The sequence below is a fragment of the Centruroides sculpturatus genome, unplaced genomic scaffold (genome assembly GCF_000671375.1).
Source record: "Centruroides sculpturatus isolate CEXI.00-Female unplaced genomic scaffold, Cexi_2.0 scaffold36, whole genome shotgun sequence".
Taxonomy (NCBI): Eukaryota; Metazoa; Arthropoda; class Arachnida; order Scorpiones; family Buthidae; genus Centruroides; species Centruroides sculpturatus.
Genome location: NW_019384384.1, coordinates 1,425,574 through 1,450,281, shown reverse-complemented (window position 1 = coordinate 1,450,281; position 24,708 = coordinate 1,425,574). Strand labels below are relative to the sequence as shown.

Here is a 24,708-nt window from a genome sequence, read left to right as displayed (position 1 = left end):
GAAAATATCCCCATACAAAACATCACAATTTTTAAATGCACCATCGTTCAATATTTTTTTATTCAAGTAAGCACGTGTTGTCTAATATTTGTCCATGGATTTTAGAATACTGAAACTTTCAATGTTGTTTTGTGCCTTTTGGTCATTTTCTTTAATGAGAACTTATTGTATAATTTTTCTTCTTCCTTGTCATAGCATCCTATTCTAGCTTTCATATAGACTAAGTGTCACTGTCTTTGGTGATAATGCTTTAGTGAAACCGAAAGACTGTCACTGTGTTTTGTTTTTATAAATCAAATAAAAAGTTACTACATACAAAGATTAAATTTATAAAGATCTCTTAGTCAAATGAAAGCAATTGAAAAATCATATATTATGAAAAAGTAGAAAAAATCACAATGTTTTGATTAAGATCAGCAAGATAGCCAAGGTAACGTAAGTATCTTGCCAAAAAGTTACCACTGAAAAAAAGTATGTTATCATTTAATTTTTTCTTCAGTAGTGAAGAAAAAAATTTATATTAACATGCAACACTTTTGATTGTGATTGTTAATAAATTAACAATTGATTGCTTTAACAAACACATTTGTCTTAATTACAAAAAAAATAGTATATTTTTGTTAACTTTTGAAACCCAACCCTATGTTTTGTACTAGTCCTTTGTTTTATATAGTACAGATTTGCATAACATGGCACTTTTTGAAACCTAACTATTATCCAATTCTTACTTAATTGTATTTTTCTAGAATACAATTAAGTAAAAATTGGATAATTGATCTGACTCCATTGTTTTAAATAGTTATTTTGAACCTAACTATTATGTTATACAGGGATATCTGTACAAAAAATTTTTTTTAATATTTTTTCAAACAAATATATTGTATAATAAATAATATATATATGGTAGAGTCAAAAATAAACCAAATTTTTATTATATTAATGATAACGGAATTCATGGAGAACATCTTCAAAATAAGCACTTTTTGCAGCTACACATTTTTGCCAATGTTTATGCCACTTTTCATTCCTCCTGCTGATTTGAATCTGTAGCTCTTCAATAAAACTTTCATTTGGGGAAGATATGAGTCTGCAACGAATGCAAACAAAGAATATCAGTTTAAGACTCCTGTTAGCAGATCTATTTCCAGGAACAAACTCTAATGCACCAGGCTTTTCCTTTCCCTTAGATCTGTCTAAACAAAATTTATTCTACCTTAGTGAAGAGACTAATTTCCATGTCAATGATATACATTTACTATGTGGATTGTACAAGAAAACTAGGATTCATCATTAGTAATTATCTGTTAAAGATATCTGGATTTTTTTTCAACTGTGTTGATCAATTCTTCACTGATGTTTTTCAAGTTGCTCATCCATTAAATTTAACATTCTCAAAACAAAGTAAGAATAGTTGCAATGCATCTTCAACTCATTATGAAGAATGGTGTGTAGAGAGTCATATGAAATCCCTGAAATGTGAGCTAGATTGCTTGTATACCAAGAGATTAAGAGAGACTAAAAACAAAGCAAATCATTTCTTCATTTACAATTTCATGATGAGCTCAGGATATTTTTCTTCTAATTATTAATTAGAGATTCAGACTATGTACAAAAAATTATTTAATTTTTGAGTCTATCAATTCATCCTTTTTCACACACCACAGAAGTAGCCTTTTACATCGGTTTGAAGAAATCACTTCATAAAAAACGTATAACAATAGGTAAAAATTTACAATTAAAAACGATCAGACGTCAGCCTTTCATTTTAGGTATCTGACGCCTTTACATTAAAATTAAGTAAATCTTCTCACCAACTGCCAAGTTTTATACCTTCAGTATCAGGTTCAAGCCCTCTAGTGGTGGATACGAGCTATCTTTGATTCGCATGTGTGAAAAAGGATGAATTGATAGACTCAAAAATTAAATAATTTTTTGTACATAGTCTGAATCTCTAATTAATCATTTCTTCATGTTTTACTGAAACTGACCTACTTTAATGAAGATCATCCTCTGTTGATTCAGTCTTCTTTAAAATGTTTATGTCATTATCACATATGTCTATAAGCAGATTAAATGTTTCAGTAAAATTTTTTCAAGTTGGAAACAAAATTTAAAGTTGATTGACTGCTCATGATGCATCATTTCAGAATTTCATGGTACACATTTGTATACATCAATACTTTTAACATTTTATACTCTAATCCATCCAAATATATTGAACAATTATGACATGTCTAAGACAATGCTAAAATGCACACAGGATCACAGTTACAGCTAGAAAATATGAAATATTTGGTTTATTTTTGACTCTACCTTGTGTAATTTCTGGCACAATTAAAACAATAAAAGAATGTAAAATTCAAATCCTTTAAATTAATATTAAAGGCTTTTATTAACTAAGGTTGTATTTTTTTCATTGAATTAATGCATTTTTTCTATTTTAGACTTTTTATATATTTTTTTTTAATTCTGAACAAAAAACTGTTTACTCAATATATTCAGTTTTGAATCTTAGGATAAAATTTACATTTATTAACCCCTTAAGCCCATAACCCGAGATATCTTGGGCAAGTTACATAACGTTACATAAAATGAGGTCCTTAAGGCCATTTTTGAAATTTTTTTTTTTTNAAACAATGCTAGCCTGATAAAAATACACTTTAATTTGCATAAAAAACATTCTCTTAACTGTTGTTCATAATATTATATTAATGCTATACTATGAAAAATTCATCAATAATTAGATTTAATTTAAATTAGAAAAACAAACTAGAAAAAAAGGAGTTTATGATCAATAACTAATATTTGAATATATGAATTTTATACTTTTGAGAAAATATTACATATTAATATGTATTCATTAACTACAAAATAAAAGTTTTTACTAACTCATCACTATCTTCAACTGGAGATTTAATGAAAAAATCAGATTCATTCTGAAATTTACATTTATTAATATATGTATATTTTGTTTTGTTTTTATTTTTTAGATAAATAATATACTAATTATATAACTAAGTATTATAATACTATAGCTTATTTTAATAAATAATTAATGCAAAAATATTTCATCTACTCAAGTTTTTCATCAAAAAATGCATTAATAGAAATAACACTTACATTCATATGTAACATTAGTTCATCAACATCTGAAGAAGTAAAATCACAAAACAAACAGACTACATGAGTTGACTCTTCTTCCCAATCTCTCCATTCTCTTTAAAAAATTTTAGAAATATGAAAAAAATTGAAGACAATTAGATAATATTTATAATATTACAAAATACATTTAAGTGAAAATTATTATTGTAAATTTAAAAGTGCTCCACATAAGTCAGAAGTGTTTTGCCTGTGATTGAAGTTTAAAGCAACTCAGCATAGTTGAAGTCGTGACAAAGCTGAAATTTTGAAATCAAATGTATGGGCCAAGATATTCAAGGTTGAAGTTTGCCATGTAAAGTCTATGGGCTGACTATTGGCTATAAGCTAGTTGCACATTACATGTCAATCCAGTTTCCGATTGCTGTCAATTTACATTTCTACAATTTTTATTTTGATCTTTACAATGGGTATTTAATATGTGGGGGCTGAAAGTCATGCATGTATGTGTTTTAACTGGTTGCTGGAGTTCTAGGCCACACATGGATGGGTGTTTTAAATGTTTCATGACATTTTATCAGTTTTGACATTGGACATGCACATCCTCTGAATCTGCAGGTTTTAAACTGCTTTAGAGAGAACATTAGAAGCATATATTTGCATTTTTGTATGAAGCCAAAAAGAAAAACTTATGCCGTGGAGCTCAATTTCATTTTCCTAGAAAATGCCTAGTTAAATAAAAGTGATTAATATAAATTTCTAAAAATTTTATGCATAAATAAATTNAGTATTTTTTACGTTTAATTGAAATCTATATAAAAAATGTCAATGTCCTTAAGGAGTTAATATATGTATATTTTGTTTTGTTTTTATTTTTTAGATAAATAATATACTAATTATATAACTAAGTATTATAATACTATAGCTTATTTTAATAAATAATTAATGCAAAAATATTTCATCTACTCAAGTTTTTCATCAAAAAATGCATTAATAGAAATAACACTTACATTCATATGTAACATTAGTTCATCAACATCTGAAGAAGTAAAATCACAAAACAAACAGACTACATGAGTTGACTCTTCTTCCCAATCTCTCCATTCTCTTTAAAAAATTTTAGAAATATGAAAAAAATTGAAGACAATTAGATAATATTTATAATATTACAAAATACATTTAAGTGAAAATTATTATTGTAAATTTAAAAGTGCTCCACATAAGTCAGAAGTGTTTTGCCTGTGATTGAAGTTTAAAGCAACTCAGCATAGTTGAAGTCGTGACAAAGCTGAAATTTTGAAATCAAATGTATGGGCCAAGATATTCAAGGTTGAAGTTTGCCATGTAAAGTCTATGGGCTGACTATTGGCTATAAGCTAGTTGCACATTACATGTCAATCCAGTTTCCGATTGCTGTCAATTTACATTTCTACAATTTTTATTTTGATCTTTACAATGGGTATTTAATATGTGGGGGCTGAAAGTCATGCATGTATGTGTTTTAACTGGTTGCTGGAGTTCTAGGCCACACATGGATGGGTGTTTTAAATGTTTCATGACATTTTATCAGTTTTGACATTGGACATGCACATCCTCTGAATCTGCAGGTTTTAAACTGCTTTAGAGAGAACATTAGAAGCATATATTTGCATTTTTGTATGAAGCCAAAAAGAAACACTTATGCCGTGGAGCTCAATTTCATTTTCCTAGAAAATGCCTAGTTAAATAAAAGTGATTAATATAAATTTCTAAAAATTTTATGCATAAATAAATTTTTAACACAGGATATTAAATCATATAACATTTTAATTTACTCAAATAAGAATAATCTTAAATATAACTTGATTAACAATATCTTTTGATCACAAAATTATTTTTTTCACTTTACCGTATTTTTTAAATAAAGTTTAAAAAATGATTAAAATCAATCATATGATTTATTTATCATTGAAAAATTTAGATTTTCAAGATTAATTAATTAAAAATCAACTTTTACATATTTTATACTGATTTAAAATGGAAATTATTAATAGATTAAATCAATAATCTAGTAAATTTGCAAATGTTTCTTCAATCTGTATCTTTATGTACTGTACATATGGAATATATCTGAATTAATCAATTAAATTTCTAATTAATTTTTTTATTAAACTAAATTTATAAACTTGATTTTAATTTATTAAATTCAAATTTATAAATTTATTGTGAAAAATTAATATTAATTACTGGCAATCACTTACAAACTTTTAATGAAAATTCATTATTACATCAAAACTAAAGCACTATAATTTTAAGTGTAACCATACAAGAATCTTTATCACATTACAAAATATTTTTTATGTAGTGAGTGATCAGTTAACAAACAATTTGTTCAAAGACAATATTCATTACCTGATGATCAATTTACCATAGAATTTTATGGGAATTTGATTAATTCGTTTTACAAAACGAATTAATCAAATTAATAAAAATAAATTAAAAATTATATACTTTCTTACTATGTTTATTTATATATAATAACAAACCAAAAGCAATCTCTCCATTTTTTTATGGATGGCAATCTTTGTTCCTCAGATGTGATTTTCATTACTCCTTTATCTGCTTGAGATTGATTATGTCTTTCTTTCTGATTTATCTTTCTTAGCTAAAATTGTGCCTACAGTAGATCTGTTGAAGCCATAATGCCTCGCAACATCAGACATCTGCCCACTCTCTACCTTGGCTATTATTTTTTGCTTAATTTCTATTGTAAACACAGTTCTTTTTGGGCCGCATATTATCATCAGTTTTTTGAAATAAAAAGTTCAGAAAAGCACTTACAAAAATTAAGAAAACAGAAATCAACTAGTGCAAAAAAGGTTATGTATACAACTGTAAAGTCTCGTTCCATAAACCATTCAGATACCAGTAAAATATAGTTTTACAAATCTTAAATGCAGCAACACTTCTTCTTGTATTTGTTCTGTGAGGTGTTCATTATCTGAACTTGTGTTTGTTGTCAGAACATAAAAATCTTTTGTGAAAATGTTCGCTGTGCAATTTGTTTGCAGTCTGAACTGTTCATTAACCAATCACCCACTGTAAATTATAAACTTGCAAAAGCAAAGGCATACTAATTGCATTTTTTTTTTTTTTTTTTTTATCAGTGTTCAATAAGATTTGCAATATCTCAAGGTTTGTTGCTAAAACTGTCAAGATTAAAGATAATTCTGAATTACAATATTTCATTTTTTAATTATATCTTACAGAAATAATATCCTTGTTTTTATATTGGTATTACTTGTATAATGTATTATATCAGGTAGTAATGTAAACAATGCTAGCCTGATAAAAATACACTTTAATTTGCATAAAAAACATTCTCTTAACTGTTGTTCATAATATTATATTAATGCTATACTATGAAAAATTCATCAATAATTAGATTTAATTTAAATTAGAAAAACAAACTAGAAAAAAAGGAGTTTATGATCAATAACTAATATTTGAATATATGAATTTTATACTTTTGAGAAAATATTACATATTAATATGTATTCATTAACTACAAAATAAAAGTTTTTACTAACTCATCACTATCTTCAACTGGAGATTTAATGAAAAAATCAGATTCATTCTGAATAGTTTCCCAACTTTTTCCTGATTCCTAAAATAAATAAATATTATTACAAGGACTTCATATAATTTTACTTGTAATTAAAGAAGTTTGGGAATTTTTACTTACCAAATAATTAATAAGATAAAATTTATCATATGATGTGTTATCAGGCCTAATTCTTTTATGTTGCTTCTTTCTCATATGTTCCTTCAATGCTGACCAATTTTTAAATATTTTTTCACAATACAAGCATTGTAAACTGTAAATAAATTAATAATAGAAGAATTTACATTATTCAAATACAATTGTCATACTATAAAATGAACTTATATCATCATCAACTTATCATCAAAATATGCTAATAAATTGACAATTTCACATCTACAATTTACATTAAAATTGGAGAAAACAACATTAAACTGTGGTGTGAGAAATTATTTTTTTTATCATATAAAATAAATGATGATACAATCCTTTCAAAAAATATTAAATATCGTTTTATATAAACTTAAAAGAATTCAAAATACAGGACAACAGGGCTCAAAATTTTTAGCTATCAAGCTTAATTTGAGAAATTGCCATATCTGCATTTTGGGTAGGTTTCAGAAAAAAATTATAATTTTTTGTAGTAGTTTAAAAATTATCACATATAACTTATCATTTTGTATAACGGACAAATTCTTTAAACATTATGTTTTATTTTTCATTAATTTTCCTTTTTTAATTTTTTCTAACTATTATCAACAGAAATTAAGATACAGACTTTATTTCTGTAATATAGAAATTAAAAAACAACATATTTTACATTGATTTTTAATCTAATTTATCTTTTAATTTCTAAAATTTTACTAATAACAAAGTTCAGGAAAATATAAAACATTTTCAAGTTACAGTGATTTTGTTATAAGAAGAAAATATTTATAAACAACATACATGAATACTGTGTTAGCTAATAAAGACTTTGCTATATATTTTTTGTTAATTTCACATATTACTTATGTTGAAATAACTTGAAAAGAATTACATTTAGACATATTGACAAAACATAGCTATTTGAAAATGTTATATTATTATTAATGGAAATGCAGTCAAAAGTTCAAATGGTCATAAGTAGAGTATATTGGTGGCAAGTAGGAAAAATCCTTTGTGACCAAGATAGCTGGTGAATTTTGAGCCCTGGAAGAATAGCCATTCTCTAATATAAACAATAATATCAATCATTTAACATGCATGTCAGTCTTCCAGTTTTGAAGATTTATCTTACATTTAACTTTCAGCAATTTAATCATCTTCAGCAACAAATTAAACAATCACTTAATCTTAAAATATTTTAAATTCATTTTTGCAAGTTTTCTCATTTTAAATCACATACATTTCAAATCTTGTTTCCTTATTTTAAAAACTTACAGCATAATCTATTAGACCAAATATGTCAAATTAATGGTTTATGTGATGCATGAAGCCTTCTGTATGCTCCAGCATGGTCTGTTATATTGTAATAAAACATTCACAAATATAATACACTTAATTAAACCACAGCTTCTAAATGACTTAGGCTAGATTCCCATATTCCAAACATGTATAAACCATTGATATACTTTTTTCATTGATCAATCATGTTTTCAATACATTATAATATTCTGCTATAACTATTCATTTGAAAAAATATTGGTTTTATGCATTTATCATGCAAAAGCAAGAATCTGGCTTTAATTAGTTCATATACAATTTTATTTTCAATTTATTAAATTGAAATTTTATCTAATTAAATGTTTTCAGTATTTTTTATATTCGTAAAACTGATCTGTTTGTTATTCAAATAAATCTTTTATCACTTTTATTCAAGTTTATTAAATTTTAAACTTTTAATGTAAAAGTTTAAAGTAGTAAATAATTTTAAAATATTTTTTAATTGTTATTTTTGAAAATGTAATATTATGAATGGACATTCTGTATCTAGTTTTTAAAACTATTATTTCAAACAAGAAACTGAAAACAGTTTAGTGATAAATTTATTTGTTCTATTTATTTATTTATTACTTTTTAACTATTACACAGCTCGAAAGTAGAAAGCAGACCGGTAACTATACCATATTTATGTTTTAAATTCTTTATTTGAGCTTTTTTATTATTATTAATTCAAAAAAAATTGTTTAGAGGGTAGCTCTCTTCAGTTTTGTCATTTTCTTTATATAGTCTTTCAAAAATTTGATTTTACACATCAATCTTAGATTGATAAGGAGTGCAAAACTGAATTCTAAATTATTTTATTGCACAATTTAGTTTATCATACACAATTATTTTATTATACAATCTTTCTAGTAAAATATAAGTTCCATTTTTATAATAATAAAAATTTATAATATATTGAATACTAGTTTTAAAATATATAATTTAGATAATAAACCATGTATATAAAGTTTAAAAGAAAATAAAAGATTTGTTTTTTAGTCTACTATGTATAGTTTGTGATTGTTAATTAAATAAAATCTATTATATTTAAAGAAAAAATTTTTAAATTATTCATTTTAATTGTTGCAATGTTAAAACTTTACATTATCTTTATTTTATAAAATTAAAAATATATTAACAATTTGAAATTCTAAAATTATTCATTTTCTAAACATAAAAGTTTATGATTTATAGAAAAAGTTAGGCTTATATAAATTCAAATTTACCTTTCAAGCTTTTCCTGTAAAATGTTTAGAAATTCATTTCCAAATACTAAAAGAAAAAAAAATTTATTTTAATATGTTTTTAACATCTTATTCACTCAAGTTATTTTGATAGCTGATGATTAAAGTTTAATGGCATATTAATTAAAATTGTAAATATATTTTCAAAACATATTAGTTAAATTTTTATAAAATTAAAATTTATTGATAAAATCTTAATTAACTTTATATGTAATTCTTAAGTTTTATAAGTATATAATAGCTAATAAATCAGAATTACTAAATTATAAATTTATCTTCAAAATTGCTTTTTTTTTATTTACAAATACAAAAATTATGCAAACATTTCATTCAAAATGCAATTATCATCTATTTGTTTTCAAATTTATTGCACTGTACTTAAAGAATTTTTATATAAAATTTAACAATTTTAGAATACCAATTTAAAATTTAAATATAGAGAAAATTTAATATTGCAATATTTTACCTTTGAAATTTATTTAACTAATTGATTTTTCTTGATCAAAAATAAAATTGTAGTCATTTTCTTATTTAAATTAAGAAATTAACAGATTAAAAAATTTCAAACAAATTCTAAAAAAGAAAAAATACATTCCTACAATTTCATATAAAAAAAAGCACTTTTGGCAAAAAAGAAGTTATTACAAAGTAAATAGAGGCATACTCCATTGTCTACATCTAATATGATCCTGAAAATTTCAATGTAAGAAGTGTTTTTTCCATTATTTCATTTGAGAAAAATTTAACTTGTTCCCAACCCATCCAAATAATGCCAACCAATTTTCTCAAAAGACATTAAAACACTGAAAAAAATCTATTACATTTCACTGTGTTTTTAGCATAATATTAAACATCATAAATTTCAGTTACTTTACTAATAAATGTTTAATGAAATTATTAAAGGATACATTTATAAGCAAACTGCATTTTTTTAATATGTAATAGATAACAATGAAAATATTGTAATGACACTGTATAGAAACTGAACACAGGGAAAATAACAAAATAAGTGAACTACTGTGACAAACTGCTAAAAATAATCTCATATAACTGCATTAAAATTTTGTGATAAAAATCATAAATGACTAAAAAAATGTACATTATTTTATCAATTTCTCTATCTTTTGTATTGTGAAGTTAATTTATTTGGAAAATGAGTAGCCGATACATTATTCTAGCTGTAGCATAATAATGATGATAGCTAAAAGAAATGATTTCTAACTTTATTTTTATTTTCTTAGTTTAACAATATAATTCTTACCATTTTTGAAATGTAAAAAAACTAAAATTATAATCTTAAATTGATAAAATTCTGTCCTGTAGAAACAGGATAGGTCACAAGCTTCAAGATAAATCCATGTGATGTAAAAAATCTACTAATATATAAAAAATTGATCAAATAAAGAATTTTAGTTGTTATAAGTTATGAAAATAATTTAAAATTTAAGTAAATAAATGACTAAATGGTTTGTTGTGTCTTCTGATAAACCAATTACAGTATTTATCAGCTTATATGAGACATTTTCTCTTGTACCTTTAAAAAAAATAGTCCTGATCTTAGGAGCCAAAATGGTAATACAGAAATGATCCCTTGAAGTATGTAAAACTGAAAAATTAGCAAGTGACATTATTTTTTCACTTGCTAATTTTTCAGTTTATGATCAGTAATAATAGATCAGAAGACCAAACTATATTATGGATTTAAGTTAAAAGTATAATATGCAAAAGAACATGAGAACAGGTGTAGAATAAAATTTTGAACCATTATAAATTAGTGAGATTATTTGTCAATGATTACTAGCACAATCCTAGATAAAACACAATCCTTGTAAAATTCCACTTAAATCAGAACCATACCTATGGGGGCTATGAGGTGGCTAAGCTCCCTCAGCTTAGTCAGCAGTGCCTTTATGCAGTATATATAATGTATGCTTTAGCTATCATCATATAAACTTAAACTACTGTTTTGTTTTTTTACACTTAGACTGTAGCTAATAGGCCTGATGCTGGCTGGAAAAGAGAAAAATACCAGTCAGAATTTTTTCAGCTTGCCCCTGTGGCCCCAATTATTTATTTCTAGCTATGGGACTGACCTAAACAGCCAAATTTGGAAAAACTTATATAGTTAAATAATAGAATTTAGAGATGTACCACAATATCTTATAAGATGTTGTGGCATTAAAGATACATCCTAATTTTAAAATGTATTTTTAAACTGTCAATTACAGTATGTCCAAAATTTTAGTCTGATGTCAATTATCAATCAATCAGATATTACTGCAACAAATATTATAAAAAATAATGTAACTGAAACAAGATAAGCCAAATTTGATTATTTTATTTTTTTGTCTTTTGGTAATAATAATATTTTTTTCGATATAATAAGTAACAAAATAGATCTACTAGAACAGCAGTATTCAAACTATATACTGCATTCAACCTTCAAGAGCTCTACAAACATATAAGAAATTTTTATTTTCATTATGTTCACTAAAAATATTGAAAAATTAAAATGTCTAAACTGTATTACTCAAAGATAAAATGCTGAAAAAGATTTAGTAGTCAAAAATATTTAATAAATGTTTTCAAATTGAAAAAGCTCATCCTGAGATTAATACAAGCACAAGTCAAATACATAAAATAAAATACACAACATGCATTGACACATTTGATTTAAATTTTAAAAAATTTAATTCCTTAATTCAAAGTTTTAGATTACTGTACTATAATGGCAAAATTTCATAATATACAATATATAAAATATTTTTATTTGTATTCAAGTTAATATTTATAATACAAAGTCATTATTCTTTCACTTATTAGATATATATTATTATTTAACAATAAATAAAAATTAATTAAGAATATATTGAAATAAAGATTCCTCACCTATATTGTCAGAGTGTCCTATATTAAAATTATGATCTATTACCATGTGACTAAAAAGATCTGCCCTGAAATTAATAAAGTAACTTTTATGAATAAAAAATAATTTAAAACAATCTTAAATAATTAAATTTTATTATAGTAATCAATATGGTAATATCATCACTGGCAAAGTTAAAAGTTATCAATATGAAAAGTTTTTATCAAGATTTTCCAATATATATATTCATGAACAAATAATAAGCATAATTGTCCAATTCATAAATAGGAGTCCAGATACAGCCCAGAAAATAATTCTGGTTGAATTAAACCAGAATTATTTTCTGGTTTAATTCAACCAGAAATATTTTCACTGTCAGGAAAGTCATTGACAAGTGCAGCCATAAATGCATGAGCATTATGTGAAAATAATTCTGGTTGAATTGAATTCACCAGTGAAAATAATTCTGGTTGAATTAAACCAGAATTATTTTCTGGGTTGTACCTAAAGAGAGCAAAGAACCCAATACAGTCCCATGAACATTGTGAAAACAGATCAGTTTGCAGGTGTTGGTATCACAGCCTAGAGTGGCATCATGCTAAATGGCTGCATTGAGATCCACATTTTTGCAAGGGCTGCTATTACTGCAAGAAGATAGAAATGAGGTTTTGGAACTCCATGTAAGTTTTCTGAGATACTGTGGGTGCAGATATCATTTTCATAAATGCTAATGCTCATGCATTTATGGCTGCACTTGTCAATGACTTTCCTGACAATGAAAATATTTATCATATAGAATGGCCAGCAAAATCTCCAGACCTAAATTTTATAGAACATATTTGGGATATTTTGAACAAGTTGGACCCTGTTAGACTCCACTAATACTCTGGGACTTCAAGATCCTCTTGTTCAAGAATAAACTCTTTGCTCCCAACAGAGCTGATAAACAATGTTATAATCAGCATGAGCAATCACTGTGCAGCTTGTGTGCAAGAGGCAACCATATTAATAATTTTCTATACAAAAAGATTTATGATAATGCTTCATAATTTTTCTTGTTTTTGGTTTGACATAATTTAGGTTAATATTTTGCTTTTCAATTGTTTTGTTACACAAAAAATATAATATTCTGCTTGTATGTTAAGTATCATGCTGTTCTGATCAGTAGGTTTTGATATACAGGCTAAATTAATGATTATCCTTATTTTTTGAGTACAGGAGTATATTTATATGACCACACAATACTGAAGACTGATAATATGCTTCTTCTGAATATAAATATTTATTGCTAACAAAAATTCTGAGCAATAAACAAAATTGATTTAAATTAAAAACTCAATTTTAAGAATCTAATTCCATTTACTCTTTTGCAATCAGATACTGTATATATTAATTATAATTTTCCAATTCATTCCTCAAATTCACAGTATTCTAATTTAAGTATTAATCAATATTTGTGTATAATAACAAATAAGCATTACATATATAATAATAATAATAAATACCTGTTTCCTTTAAACACTTTTTTACAAAATAAACATGAGTGCTTGAATGTAGTATCATTTCTCTCCTTTTGATGTTCATTTAATATATATTCCTAAAACAAATTTAAAAAAAACAAGTAAGTGAAATATAAAAGCATTGCCTTAAATACAATATTTTTTATAATAGTGATATAAAATTTTTCATTGTTCAAAATACAAAAAATCTTAAAAGGTTTTTTAAAATTCCTTTAAATAATTAAGACTTGATTTTAATAATCAGGCTAAACATTTTAATAACTAGCTGCATATGATATTAAGTTCTTCTACAATGAAATACAGTATAATCTCTGTAATCCAACATATATGAGAACAGAATAATGTTAGATTAAAGAGATTGTCAGATTATTAGAAGTAAGGTAAATTCAATGGTTTAATCATTCAGAAAGAAAACATTTGTTTATTTGAATAATATTAATATGTTGTATTAAGTTGGAGTATTGATCAAAACATCCAATTACATTGCTATTGCTGGTAATCAATGTTGTGTTGCCAAGTTGATGGAGTCTCACTTAATTTAGGGAGAAATTGAAACAACCATGGAAAATTTAGTGAGAAAACATTTGTCACTCATTATAAATAGAAAAAGTTGTCATTCATATTTTTTCAAAACATCTCTCTTGCAAATACTTTTAAGATAAAAAAGCCTAACCTTGAAAATGATCAACAAATTAAAATTTTAATATCTTATTCTACATTATGTTCTATAAATACTAAATGTTTTATATTATTTTAAAAATAAAAACTCATAAAAATTTAACATTATTCTAAAGAAAAATTTTTTTTAAAATTAATTATATATACAAACACACAGGTATCCCTTGTGTAACATATAATATACATTCTGACAACATACATATAACATATAGATACATTCTGAAAAAGTGCCTTGTTAAGCAAATCAATGCTATACAAACCAAAGGGCTAATACAAAACAGGGTTAGGTTTCAGAGTTAACAAAAGTATAATATTCTTTTTCGTCACTAAGAGAAATATGTTTGTTAAAGCAATCAGTAATTAACTAACAACCACAATTAAAATACTGTTAATATTAATTTTAGTTATAGGAGGGCTTTTTCTTTTTCAAAGTATCATCATCTGAGCTTTTTTGTTGATCTTGATCAGAAATATCAGAAATGTTGCCATTCTTTTTATTTTTATCATAATATTCTATGGATGACAAAATAAAAATATGTTATTACTCAATAATTTGTTCTAGCAAGTCATGTTTGTTCACTTGAGTTCCTAGTGATTTTTTCCAGAATTTGTGCTTGAATACCGAATTGTTCCGGTTGGAACAGTTTGAGTACTGAGATACTGCTGTATTTTGCTTGTCATTTTTATGAGTGATTACTTACCAGCAGTTAAAAAAAAGTTTAATAACACTTACCTAAAAATGTTTAAATAAACTTTACTAAAGGCTGGAAGGCCAAGCAGTCAAGGCAGCAGCCTACTGCTCTGGGAAACCCAGGATTGAAAAATCCCCAAGAATTTTTCAGAGGGTGGTCCATCCAGATATGTCAGGCCCTATCCCTTGCCACCCAGCTGCCCCATTGTGGGCCTAGGCAAACCCATAATGGGCTTGTCAAAAGAGGCCTGCTTAGTGCTTACGAGGTAGAAAAAGTTAAAAAAAAAAAAAACTTTACTAAATATGAAAATTAATGTATAAAAACAAAACACAGTGACAGTCTTAAGGGCAAAGTCTGAAAGCAATGACAACACTTGGTTGATAGGAAAGTTAGTGAAATTTTTTCTTCCTTGTCCCATCAGTTTTCATTGATGTAAACCTGACAAAAGCACAAAATTAATTGAAAATTTCAATATTCTAAAATTTCAGACAACATGTATGCTTACTTGAATAAAAAAAAAATATAGAATAATGGAGTTTATACTTAAAAATTGTGAAATTTTATAGACAATTTCCCAAATCATGTTAGAGTAACACTGTGTTGTACAAAGGATACCTGTATATGTAGCTTATATCAAAACCATTAATTGAATGACTTAAAAACTTACTAATCTTTGTTTCTGTAATTTTTCTCGAATTGCTTTATCTTCTGGGAGGACATCACACAATAAATAAAAGTATTCACTAGTAGCTAAATAAAAGTACAAAAGAAAAATCATTAAATAATAATTTTTCATTAATAAACTTAAAAATAAGAACATTTAGTAATATTAAACAAATTATAAAAATTAGAAAGTCATTTATGGTGATTAGGAACAATTCTTTATAATTAATAACTTTACTAACATGGATATCATAGATATTATTAATAAATCAGAATTAATGTAAATATATATACATATATTAATTGTAACAAAGAGAGTAATAATATACAAAACATTAAATATCAAGGCAACATAATGTTTAAAAAGTAATTTTATTTTTCAGAGTTAGATAGCTGGATGGCATAAGGTAAAGCACTAGTCTGCTACTCTGGGGACTCAGGTTCAAGTCTGGATCAGCTCTGAAATTTTCATAAGCAGGTTGACCCAGATATGGCAGACCTCCCTTAACATTCAACTGTCCCTGTCCTTATTGTGGACCTTGATAAACCCATGATGAGTATGGAAAAAAGGCCCTGTTATTACCCACAGGACAGAAATAGTTCAAAAAGAAAAAAGTTAGAATTTAACAAAAATATATATTAATGAATAAAAGTTAATCTATCTGATATATGATATACAAATAGTTAATTATAACAGTCTATATGTTTTAAAAATATATATATGATTTCAAAATTAAATTTCTCTTGAATTACAATAATTGCATATATATATATATATATATGCATGAAATTATTGTAATTATAATATTGTAATATATATATATAATCTGCAGAAAACTGCTGTAACAAAAATAAAAATGCCATATATCCTGCACTTCTGAAGCAGATAACATGTATGCAGCTTAATTTAAAAACATGGTTTCAGACATTCATTTTTTCCATGTTTCTTTCATTTTATTTTCATTATCAATTTGTTTTGTTGTAAATGTAATTATAAAATAAGTGAAATAGAAAAAGCAATGTTTAAGATGGAACTGCATAAACTGCATTAAGTTTTAAAAATAATATCTGTTCAATCGTATGTGGTAAACACCTGATGGATTATAATCAAGCATAATAATACAACATGCTGTAATTTTAGTTTTTCCATTCAATTGTTGTTTTGTAAGCATTATGAAAAAATTTTATTGTTCTCTTCTATCTTGAAAGCTATTTAATATTTTAAATTAAACATGAATGTTACTTTAATTAAAATAAAATATATTTCTACAGTATAGAGTTTACAGAATGAATGAAATGAAATAAATCAAAACAGTATCATCTTTGATTTTAATTCTGTTAGCAAACTGACAGAAAGTAATAATGTTGTGTATAAACAAAACACTACATGGTCAAACTAGATATATCATTTTAAAAATATTATTATTTTAGTCTTGAAAAATGTATCATTAAATAATATTAATTAACAACATAACTAAACATCAAATAAGAGATAATGTTCTTGTATGGTATTGTATACTTAACATCACATTCTGACAAATACAGCTGCTTTAATTAATAACTGCATCAAATATAAAGTTCAATCTTAAACCATCTAATAGACTATATGAAATTTCATAACTGATTATTTGATTATTTTTTAATATTTTTATTTCATTTATAAATACATAAAATATTTATTATTTATAAGTTATTTTATTATTTGTAGTTAATCTTTAGTAAGCATTCTTTTTATTTCTAAAATTTACTAAATTATTAAAACAAAAAGTTCATTAAAACTATTATCAAATTCATTTATTTATTAAAAACAGTCACAATTTAAAAATTCCAACAAGATTATAACTAATTATAATTACTAATTGTAAATTGTTATTATTACATATTAAGTATATATTTTCAAAAAATGTTATGGAAATTAGAAATAAATTTATTACCAGAACTATTCTTCTCACTATTTGTTTTTATAACTGGACAGAATTCTACAATTGTGCCTTCTCCAAACCTTTTTCTCCAATATTCAATGTAACTGAAAAAGTTAAAACTTTTCAAATAAATTGTAAGCAATAAATTTTTATTTTGATAGTCAAATTTAAAAAGTGCAAATTTAATCTGACATCTCATCTTTATGAATTGAGACTGATATTTAATGATAAAATATATTTTGATTATTAATTTTAGTAACAGTTATAATGCTACTCTTTATTAATATATAAAACTTTAAAATTGTATAGATATTAAATCTAATCAATTATATGTAATATAAAAGTGAAGACATCAAAAATTTAAGTTTTACATAAAAATTTGTTTTAAAACAAATAGAGGAAACTTCTGTTTTATAACCTAACTGCTTCCTTGAAATCCATTAAAAAAGAAGCATTCCTTTTGCTATAGGCTCCATATCAAATTGAAATTACATTCCTGGACATATGAATTTGAACTAAATTAATATAATTTTATTAGGGTAACCTGTAGCAGTATGGCCAGTTGGTGTTGTGAAATTCTTCAACTTTAACATAGCATAGTCAGCCACTATCATCTTCAGACTAATTAAAAAGTACGTATAAACAAATCAAAAGCATATAAATAATAGTGTGCTCTGGTACAAAATGTATAATAATGTCTACAACATTCAGATTGCATACAACTCATCAAGTTTTGGGAAATTACAAAAATATGACAATCAAGCATTTTCAATATGGCACCATTCTGCTCCCATTGTGTAATAAACTATATAAATTAAATAAAACTATATTCAGATAGCTTTATTCTTGACTTCAACATTATTTTATCATCAGTATCATTTGGATTACCTTTATAATTTAGATCTAGCTTTAATTAATAATGGCTCCATAAATAAACAATAAATACTTAGATACACACTCATAAAATTTAAATATTTTAAAATTTTTTGGTGTGAGATATGGGAATGGCTTGCAATATACTTGTAATTTTTCATAACCTTTGGTCTAAATATGTCTGCTTGTATTTCCTACAGCCATCATTCTTTTGCAAGTGGTATACTTCTTGCTCTGTCTATTGACAAAATTTTAAGATTGAAATTTGAAATCTATATCACAATTTTGTGACTTTTATCAAATTTTTTCACAACAAAACGTTTTCCCACTATGTTTTTCATTGATGTTTTTACTATTATTATTAAATAATTTAATATTTAGTTCTTTTAAAATGTAAATACAAATAAGAAAATAAGTATAAACATCAAACTACTTTAGTATAATGCACTTTTTTACAATGTGCAAATTTGAATATTTACTGAAATGGCATATAAATGAAACAAAAACTAAAATTTTGTTGCACACATCATTATATATCTTAGTCAAAAGACATAAAACAATAAATAGAATGAAAATAAACAATTACCCAATCAGAATTGAGCACACATGCAAATTTCTTCTGAAAGGTTTAGATAGATGACTGACACAACTCTATTGCAAAAAGGTATAATGCACATGGGACAAGATACTACTAATTTGAGGTAGAAAGCATATATTTTAAATGAAATAAATTAAAAATATGATTAAAAATTGCAGCCCAGCATTGTGATGATGTCACAATAAATAATTAACTCATTTTTATACTAACTATAATTTTATGAGTGCTTCCTTGGACTGCTTTGGAGAAAAATTTCTAACCTTTTGAAAGAAATTCCTCTTTCAAGGTCAAGATAAGATGGTGCTTTCAATATGGTTATCATTATCAGCCAGCTAAAGGGTTTGTACATTGAGAATGACACAGCAAATGTTCTAAAAATTTTTTAATTGAAATTTTGCTTTTAAATGTTTTTCTGTAGAACAATTTTAGTGGATCTGAAAATGGAACAAAGTCTCAGAAAACATTTATCTTTCTAATGGTACTTTCTGACTTCTTTAATTTTATGAGTGTGTATCTATGTAGTTATTGTTCTATAATTTTCTCTTCCTGTATTCTCTGTTATGTAAAATGAATATGTAAAATTTTATTTGAATAATATATTGATTCTCAATTCAAGTTTTCTCATTTACTTTAAACTTTAAATTACAAAACTTGGAGAAAAACATTAACAAATTTCTATAAAATTAAATGTTAAATTTATTTTGGCATAATATAATAAATTTGAAAATAAAATTAAAAATTTATAAACTTTACCTTTTGAAGTCTGCAATTAATTTAACTTTATCTATAACAAACTTATGTTCTTTAAATAAATGATGAATAAACCTATTATGTTGTGGATCTGACTGTATTGAAAATGTCTCGTCACAGAACAAACATGTTAAAGAATTTTCTGGAGATTCATCTGCAGAAGTGTCAATTTTTCTTGATGGCAGAATAAGAGGTTCAAGGACATCATCTACATTTTAAAAAATTTAAATTTAATATTCAATAACAATTTTAATTAACATTAAAAATAATTAATAAATTTGTTACAGAAAATATTAATCATATAGTTTTTTATTTAAAAAAATGTTAATAAACTTTATAATTGTCTACATTTTTCATATAGAATCAGAATTACAGTATATTTTAAGTTAATCTAATATAAAGCTCCTTCACTGACTTACTGACATGAAATGTTTGAGTAGAAGCAATTTCTCACAGAAAAAAATCCAGCAAAAAGTTGTGTAACTTTCCTGGCAAAAAATATCTGCTTAAGAAACAAATTAGGAAAGTTTAAAATTGTGTGTGGTATCATCTATTACAATATTTTATTTAAAAAGTAACCTTTATTAATTATAATAAAAAGGCAAAAGCTTAATTTTGAGAGTACAGATGAGTTTTTTAAAATAGTATAGATGCCAATAACAATTAAAAGTTTCATTGAGTCCAACGCCACTCAAATTATGACACAACCCTCTCAAACTTTAAGTTTAATAGCATCAATGCCCCTTATATACAAGTTACCAATGCCAAATTTTATTTTATAATCTTTACCCCATCCTTTAATATTAACACCTAAAAATAAGAAATGTATTTAGAGTTTTACACAAGGAAAGTCTGAATATGATTCAAATTGCTCAAAAATAGAACTATTACCATTTCACTGTTAGTTACAACATTGAAGAGCTTAAGATGTTGTGGGCATATCCTTGCCAAGGATGATAAATTCTCTGCCATTTGAGTCAAAAAAATCAATTTTCTATGTCTCAGAAATTAATGATGGAGTGAAAGCATCGACAGGAGTAGTCACAGATCCATGCTTTGTTCATAACAGGCTCTATCAAGCAGGAATTTTTGTGCATAAGACTAAGCAGAAACCATTACTAACACAGAAAATGAACACAGCAAGATTGGCAAGAGGTATTTGTATCTTGTTTTTATGAATATTTTGCTAAATTCTTTTTGCTTATTAAGTCTTCTTCAAGCATATCCTCAAAACAGGTTTCTACATTTTCAAAAATCATATATGTCTGTCATATAAGAATAAATTGCAGAAACCAAACTTTGCAACTGTTATTTTTCTTCTGAATTTATTACTACCTGATACTTATCAATTTACATTATCCACATCATAGGCACACCTGCATTATTTCATTCATATAAATCCATCAGGCTTGCAATACTTTAAAATACCTATATAGTATTTTTTTTTGTCTTATCACTAATTACCCTATTCTTTATTACATTTTTAATTGTTATTTACAGTTATTTAATCACTATATGACAAGGATTGCACAAAGTTTTGATCCAATGAAAAAACTTAGTTAATATAATAATATGCATAGCCAAACAATTGCCTTAAATACTTAGGCTATAGCCCAAGTATATATAGGGCTTTGGGTTGTTTAATATACTTAGTATCATAACTTTGTTTATTTAAATGTTCATAAATTACAGTAAATGCTCTTATTTGTAGCTTTCAACTTCTAAACACTTTCTGACACAGTTCTTTGAACTCTTACGGTAGTTATACCAACATTATTACACAAAGACCTAACTTCATCCTTTAGAACATCACTATTTCTAGGACAATTTTTGTAAACTACTGACCATGATCATGCAAAAGTACTAAAATATTCTAATAAAAGCCAACTTTTGTACATCCTGTATATAAAATTATTATTTATATAAAAAATTATTATAAACTAGATGTGGATATAATCATAAAATGATAGAAAATGGGGTTGGACAGCCAAAGTCAGACTCCTAGTATTTCATAAAATTTTACTCTGAATATTTATCATACATATTAATATTTACACTTTCGTTGCATTATTCATAGTCAGATAAAATCTTGTAATTGGATTTTAATAGAATGATTTTGAAATGATCCCATACTTTTGTTTAATGTTTTCTTGATGCTTTAAACATATTCCCCTTCTACAGAACAAGACAACTGAATAAAATAAAAATCTTCAGTAGTACTTAAATATAAATACAAAAATACGTAACACTGCAATTCTCTGTCATACAACTGTATTGTCATGCCTATTTGCTGTGACAGATCGAAAAGATCAGTCACAGCAAATATGTATTTATTTATGCATCAATGTGTAATGCATAAATAAATATAGTATGTAACGTATCCTGTGAACCTATGACCAGTGTGTGACGAAAAAAACAAAAGAGAAAGTTCACCACTAACATTTTCAAACCGCTCCGAGTTCTTCAGGTATTAAATGGAATTTCTGATGGAAATAGATGATTTGTATTATGAAAAGTTGAAGAATCATTCAAATCGAGGTTTGTTTATTCGTCACACACTGGTCATAGGTTCACAGGATACATTATTTAGTACACTCTGGTGTTTTGTGTTATTGTTTACTAAATACAGTGTGTGTACAATACTATGTTGTTACCCTATAATTTCATTCATTACATGTTACTCCACTTATCTGAATTTTTGATTATCCAATTCAGATAATCAGAAGTCTACTGTAACCATTATATATGATGATAATTTCTATTTCCCAAATATCCAAATTATAGTGATGTTTTAAGTTTACTAAAAACATTTCTAAACAGTGCTGATTATTTTAGTTATATATATTTTTAAAAACTTTTGATATTTTATTTAATAAAGTCTTCATATTAAAACACAATTTTAATTGTGATAATTTAAAAAGGTTAATTAGAAAATCATTGATAATTCTAAACTCTACTTAAAGAGAAGTTTATGAAGTTTAAATTAAAATAAAGAGAAAGAATTTTCATACTTCTAAGGGATTGCCAATAAATTACATAATACTATTTTTACACATCTCATCCCACTAATGATCTGTAATATTATCATACTAACTTACCTCCAAAATCACATAATGCATATCTTCAGTCAATTCTTTTAAGTGTACTAAGGAATAATTTATAATACATAGTTCTGGAAAATCTGCCTGTCTAGAATTTTGAAGACCTCAAAAATGAGATAAATTTAAAACTGAAAAATCCAGAACTATTTCTCAGAACAATGTTAAAAATCAACTGTTTTCTACTTTATTAGAGACAGCTAAAGGCTTGTAAAACATGAGAAATGCCATTGCACCAATTACTTCCAAATGCAATCAGTCACACTGCAATTCCATTAAGCCTATTGCATGTTTAACAAGCATCCTGAGATAAAATTTTATACATTGCAAAGGGTCATATGTAGACCATTCTTTGATTCTTTTACTCCTATGAGCATTGTTTACAGCTCTGATAAGATCTCAACTATCTCATTCTGAACTACATTTGTACTGAAATTTTTAATTTGCACAAAACTAAGGAAACACTTAAATCAAGGGTGTCCAACCCAAGGCAAGTTCCAATGCGGCCCAATAAACATGTAAACAAAACCGACAATTTTTTTATTTTATTTATTTATTTCAACTGCATAAACTAAAAAAAAAAAAAAAGAAGTTTTACAAAGCCATAAACCTTTATATATATTTTATTTTTGAGTGAAAAGGAAATATTTTCAAATATTTGGAAATGTGTGAATGAGGAAGGAATACTAAATAAAGCTAAAGTTGAGACTCAAAGAATTATAGACCTAAATTCGGAGACAGGAAAGACAGGCCAAAAGATAAAAAGTAGTGAGAAAGGTTAAATAGGCCTTCTGTTATGCAAATATTGACCCTTAATTTTCCAACCTTCCCCACTTTTTTATCTTTTGTCCTTTCCCCGAATTTGGGTCCATAATCCTTTGAGTCCCAACTCCAGCTTTATTTAGTATTCCTTCCAGCATTGCATGATTTGGCTACTTTGCGCCAAAGTTGGCTGCCCTTTTTTTAGTTTGGCGTAAAAAATATCATTTGGCGCATTGGCTACTTTTTGGGCTACATATTATTTATAAATATATNAATAAAGTAACTTTTATGAATAAAAAATAATTTAAAACAATCTTAAATAATTAAATTTTATTATAGTAATCAATATGGTAATATCATCACTGGCAAAGTTAAAAGTTATCAATATGAAAAGTTTTTATCAAGATTTTCCAATATATATATTCATGAACAAATAATAAGCATAATTGTCCAATTCATAAATAGGAGTCCAGATACAGCCCAGAAAATAATTCTGGTTGAATTAAACCAGAATTATTTTCTGGTTTAATTCAACCAGAAATATTTTCACTGTCAGGAAAGTCATTGACAAGTGCAGCCATAAATGCATGAGCATTATGTGAAAATAATTCTGGTTGAATTGAATTCACCAGTGAAAATAATTCTGGTTGAATTAAACCAGAATTATTTTCTGGGTTGTACCTAAAGAGAGCAAAGAACCCAATACAGTCCCATGAACATTGTGAAAACAGATCAGTTTGCAGGTGTTGGTATCACAGCCTAGAGTGGCATCATGCTAAATGGCTGCATTGAGATCCACATTTTTGCAAGGGCTGCTATTACTGCAAGAAGATAGAAATGAGGTTTTGGAACTCCATGTAAGTTTTCTGAGATACTGTGGGTGCAGATATCAT

At 25.7% G+C, this 24,708-nt stretch overlaps 1 protein-coding gene across 1 annotated transcript in view; it reads right to left on the bottom strand.

Annotated features, from left to right (window-relative positions):
• Positions 1-24,708, bottom strand: part of LOC111618015 (zinc finger protein 277-like) — a 54,045-nt gene that overhangs the window by 13,998 nt on the left and 15,339 nt on the right. Inside the window, exons 2-12 of the mRNA XM_023359434.1 lie at positions 19,959-20,163; positions 17,747-17,838; positions 15,817-15,899; positions 13,765-13,856; positions 12,283-12,347; positions 9,376-9,421; positions 6,824-6,956; positions 6,669-6,745; positions 4,110-4,206; positions 3,502-3,539; positions 3,121-3,217 (exon numbers count right to left, since the gene is read on the bottom strand). Of these exons, the coding sequence (XP_023215202.1) occupies positions 3,121-3,217; positions 3,502-3,539; positions 4,110-4,206; positions 6,669-6,745; positions 6,824-6,956; positions 9,376-9,421; positions 12,283-12,347; positions 13,765-13,856; positions 15,817-15,899; positions 17,747-17,838; positions 19,959-20,163 (1,025 nt within the window). The remainder of the gene's footprint in view (positions 1-3,120; positions 3,218-3,501; positions 3,540-4,109; positions 4,207-6,668; positions 6,746-6,823; positions 6,957-9,375; positions 9,422-12,282; positions 12,348-13,764; positions 13,857-15,816; positions 15,900-17,746; positions 17,839-19,958; positions 20,164-24,708) is intronic.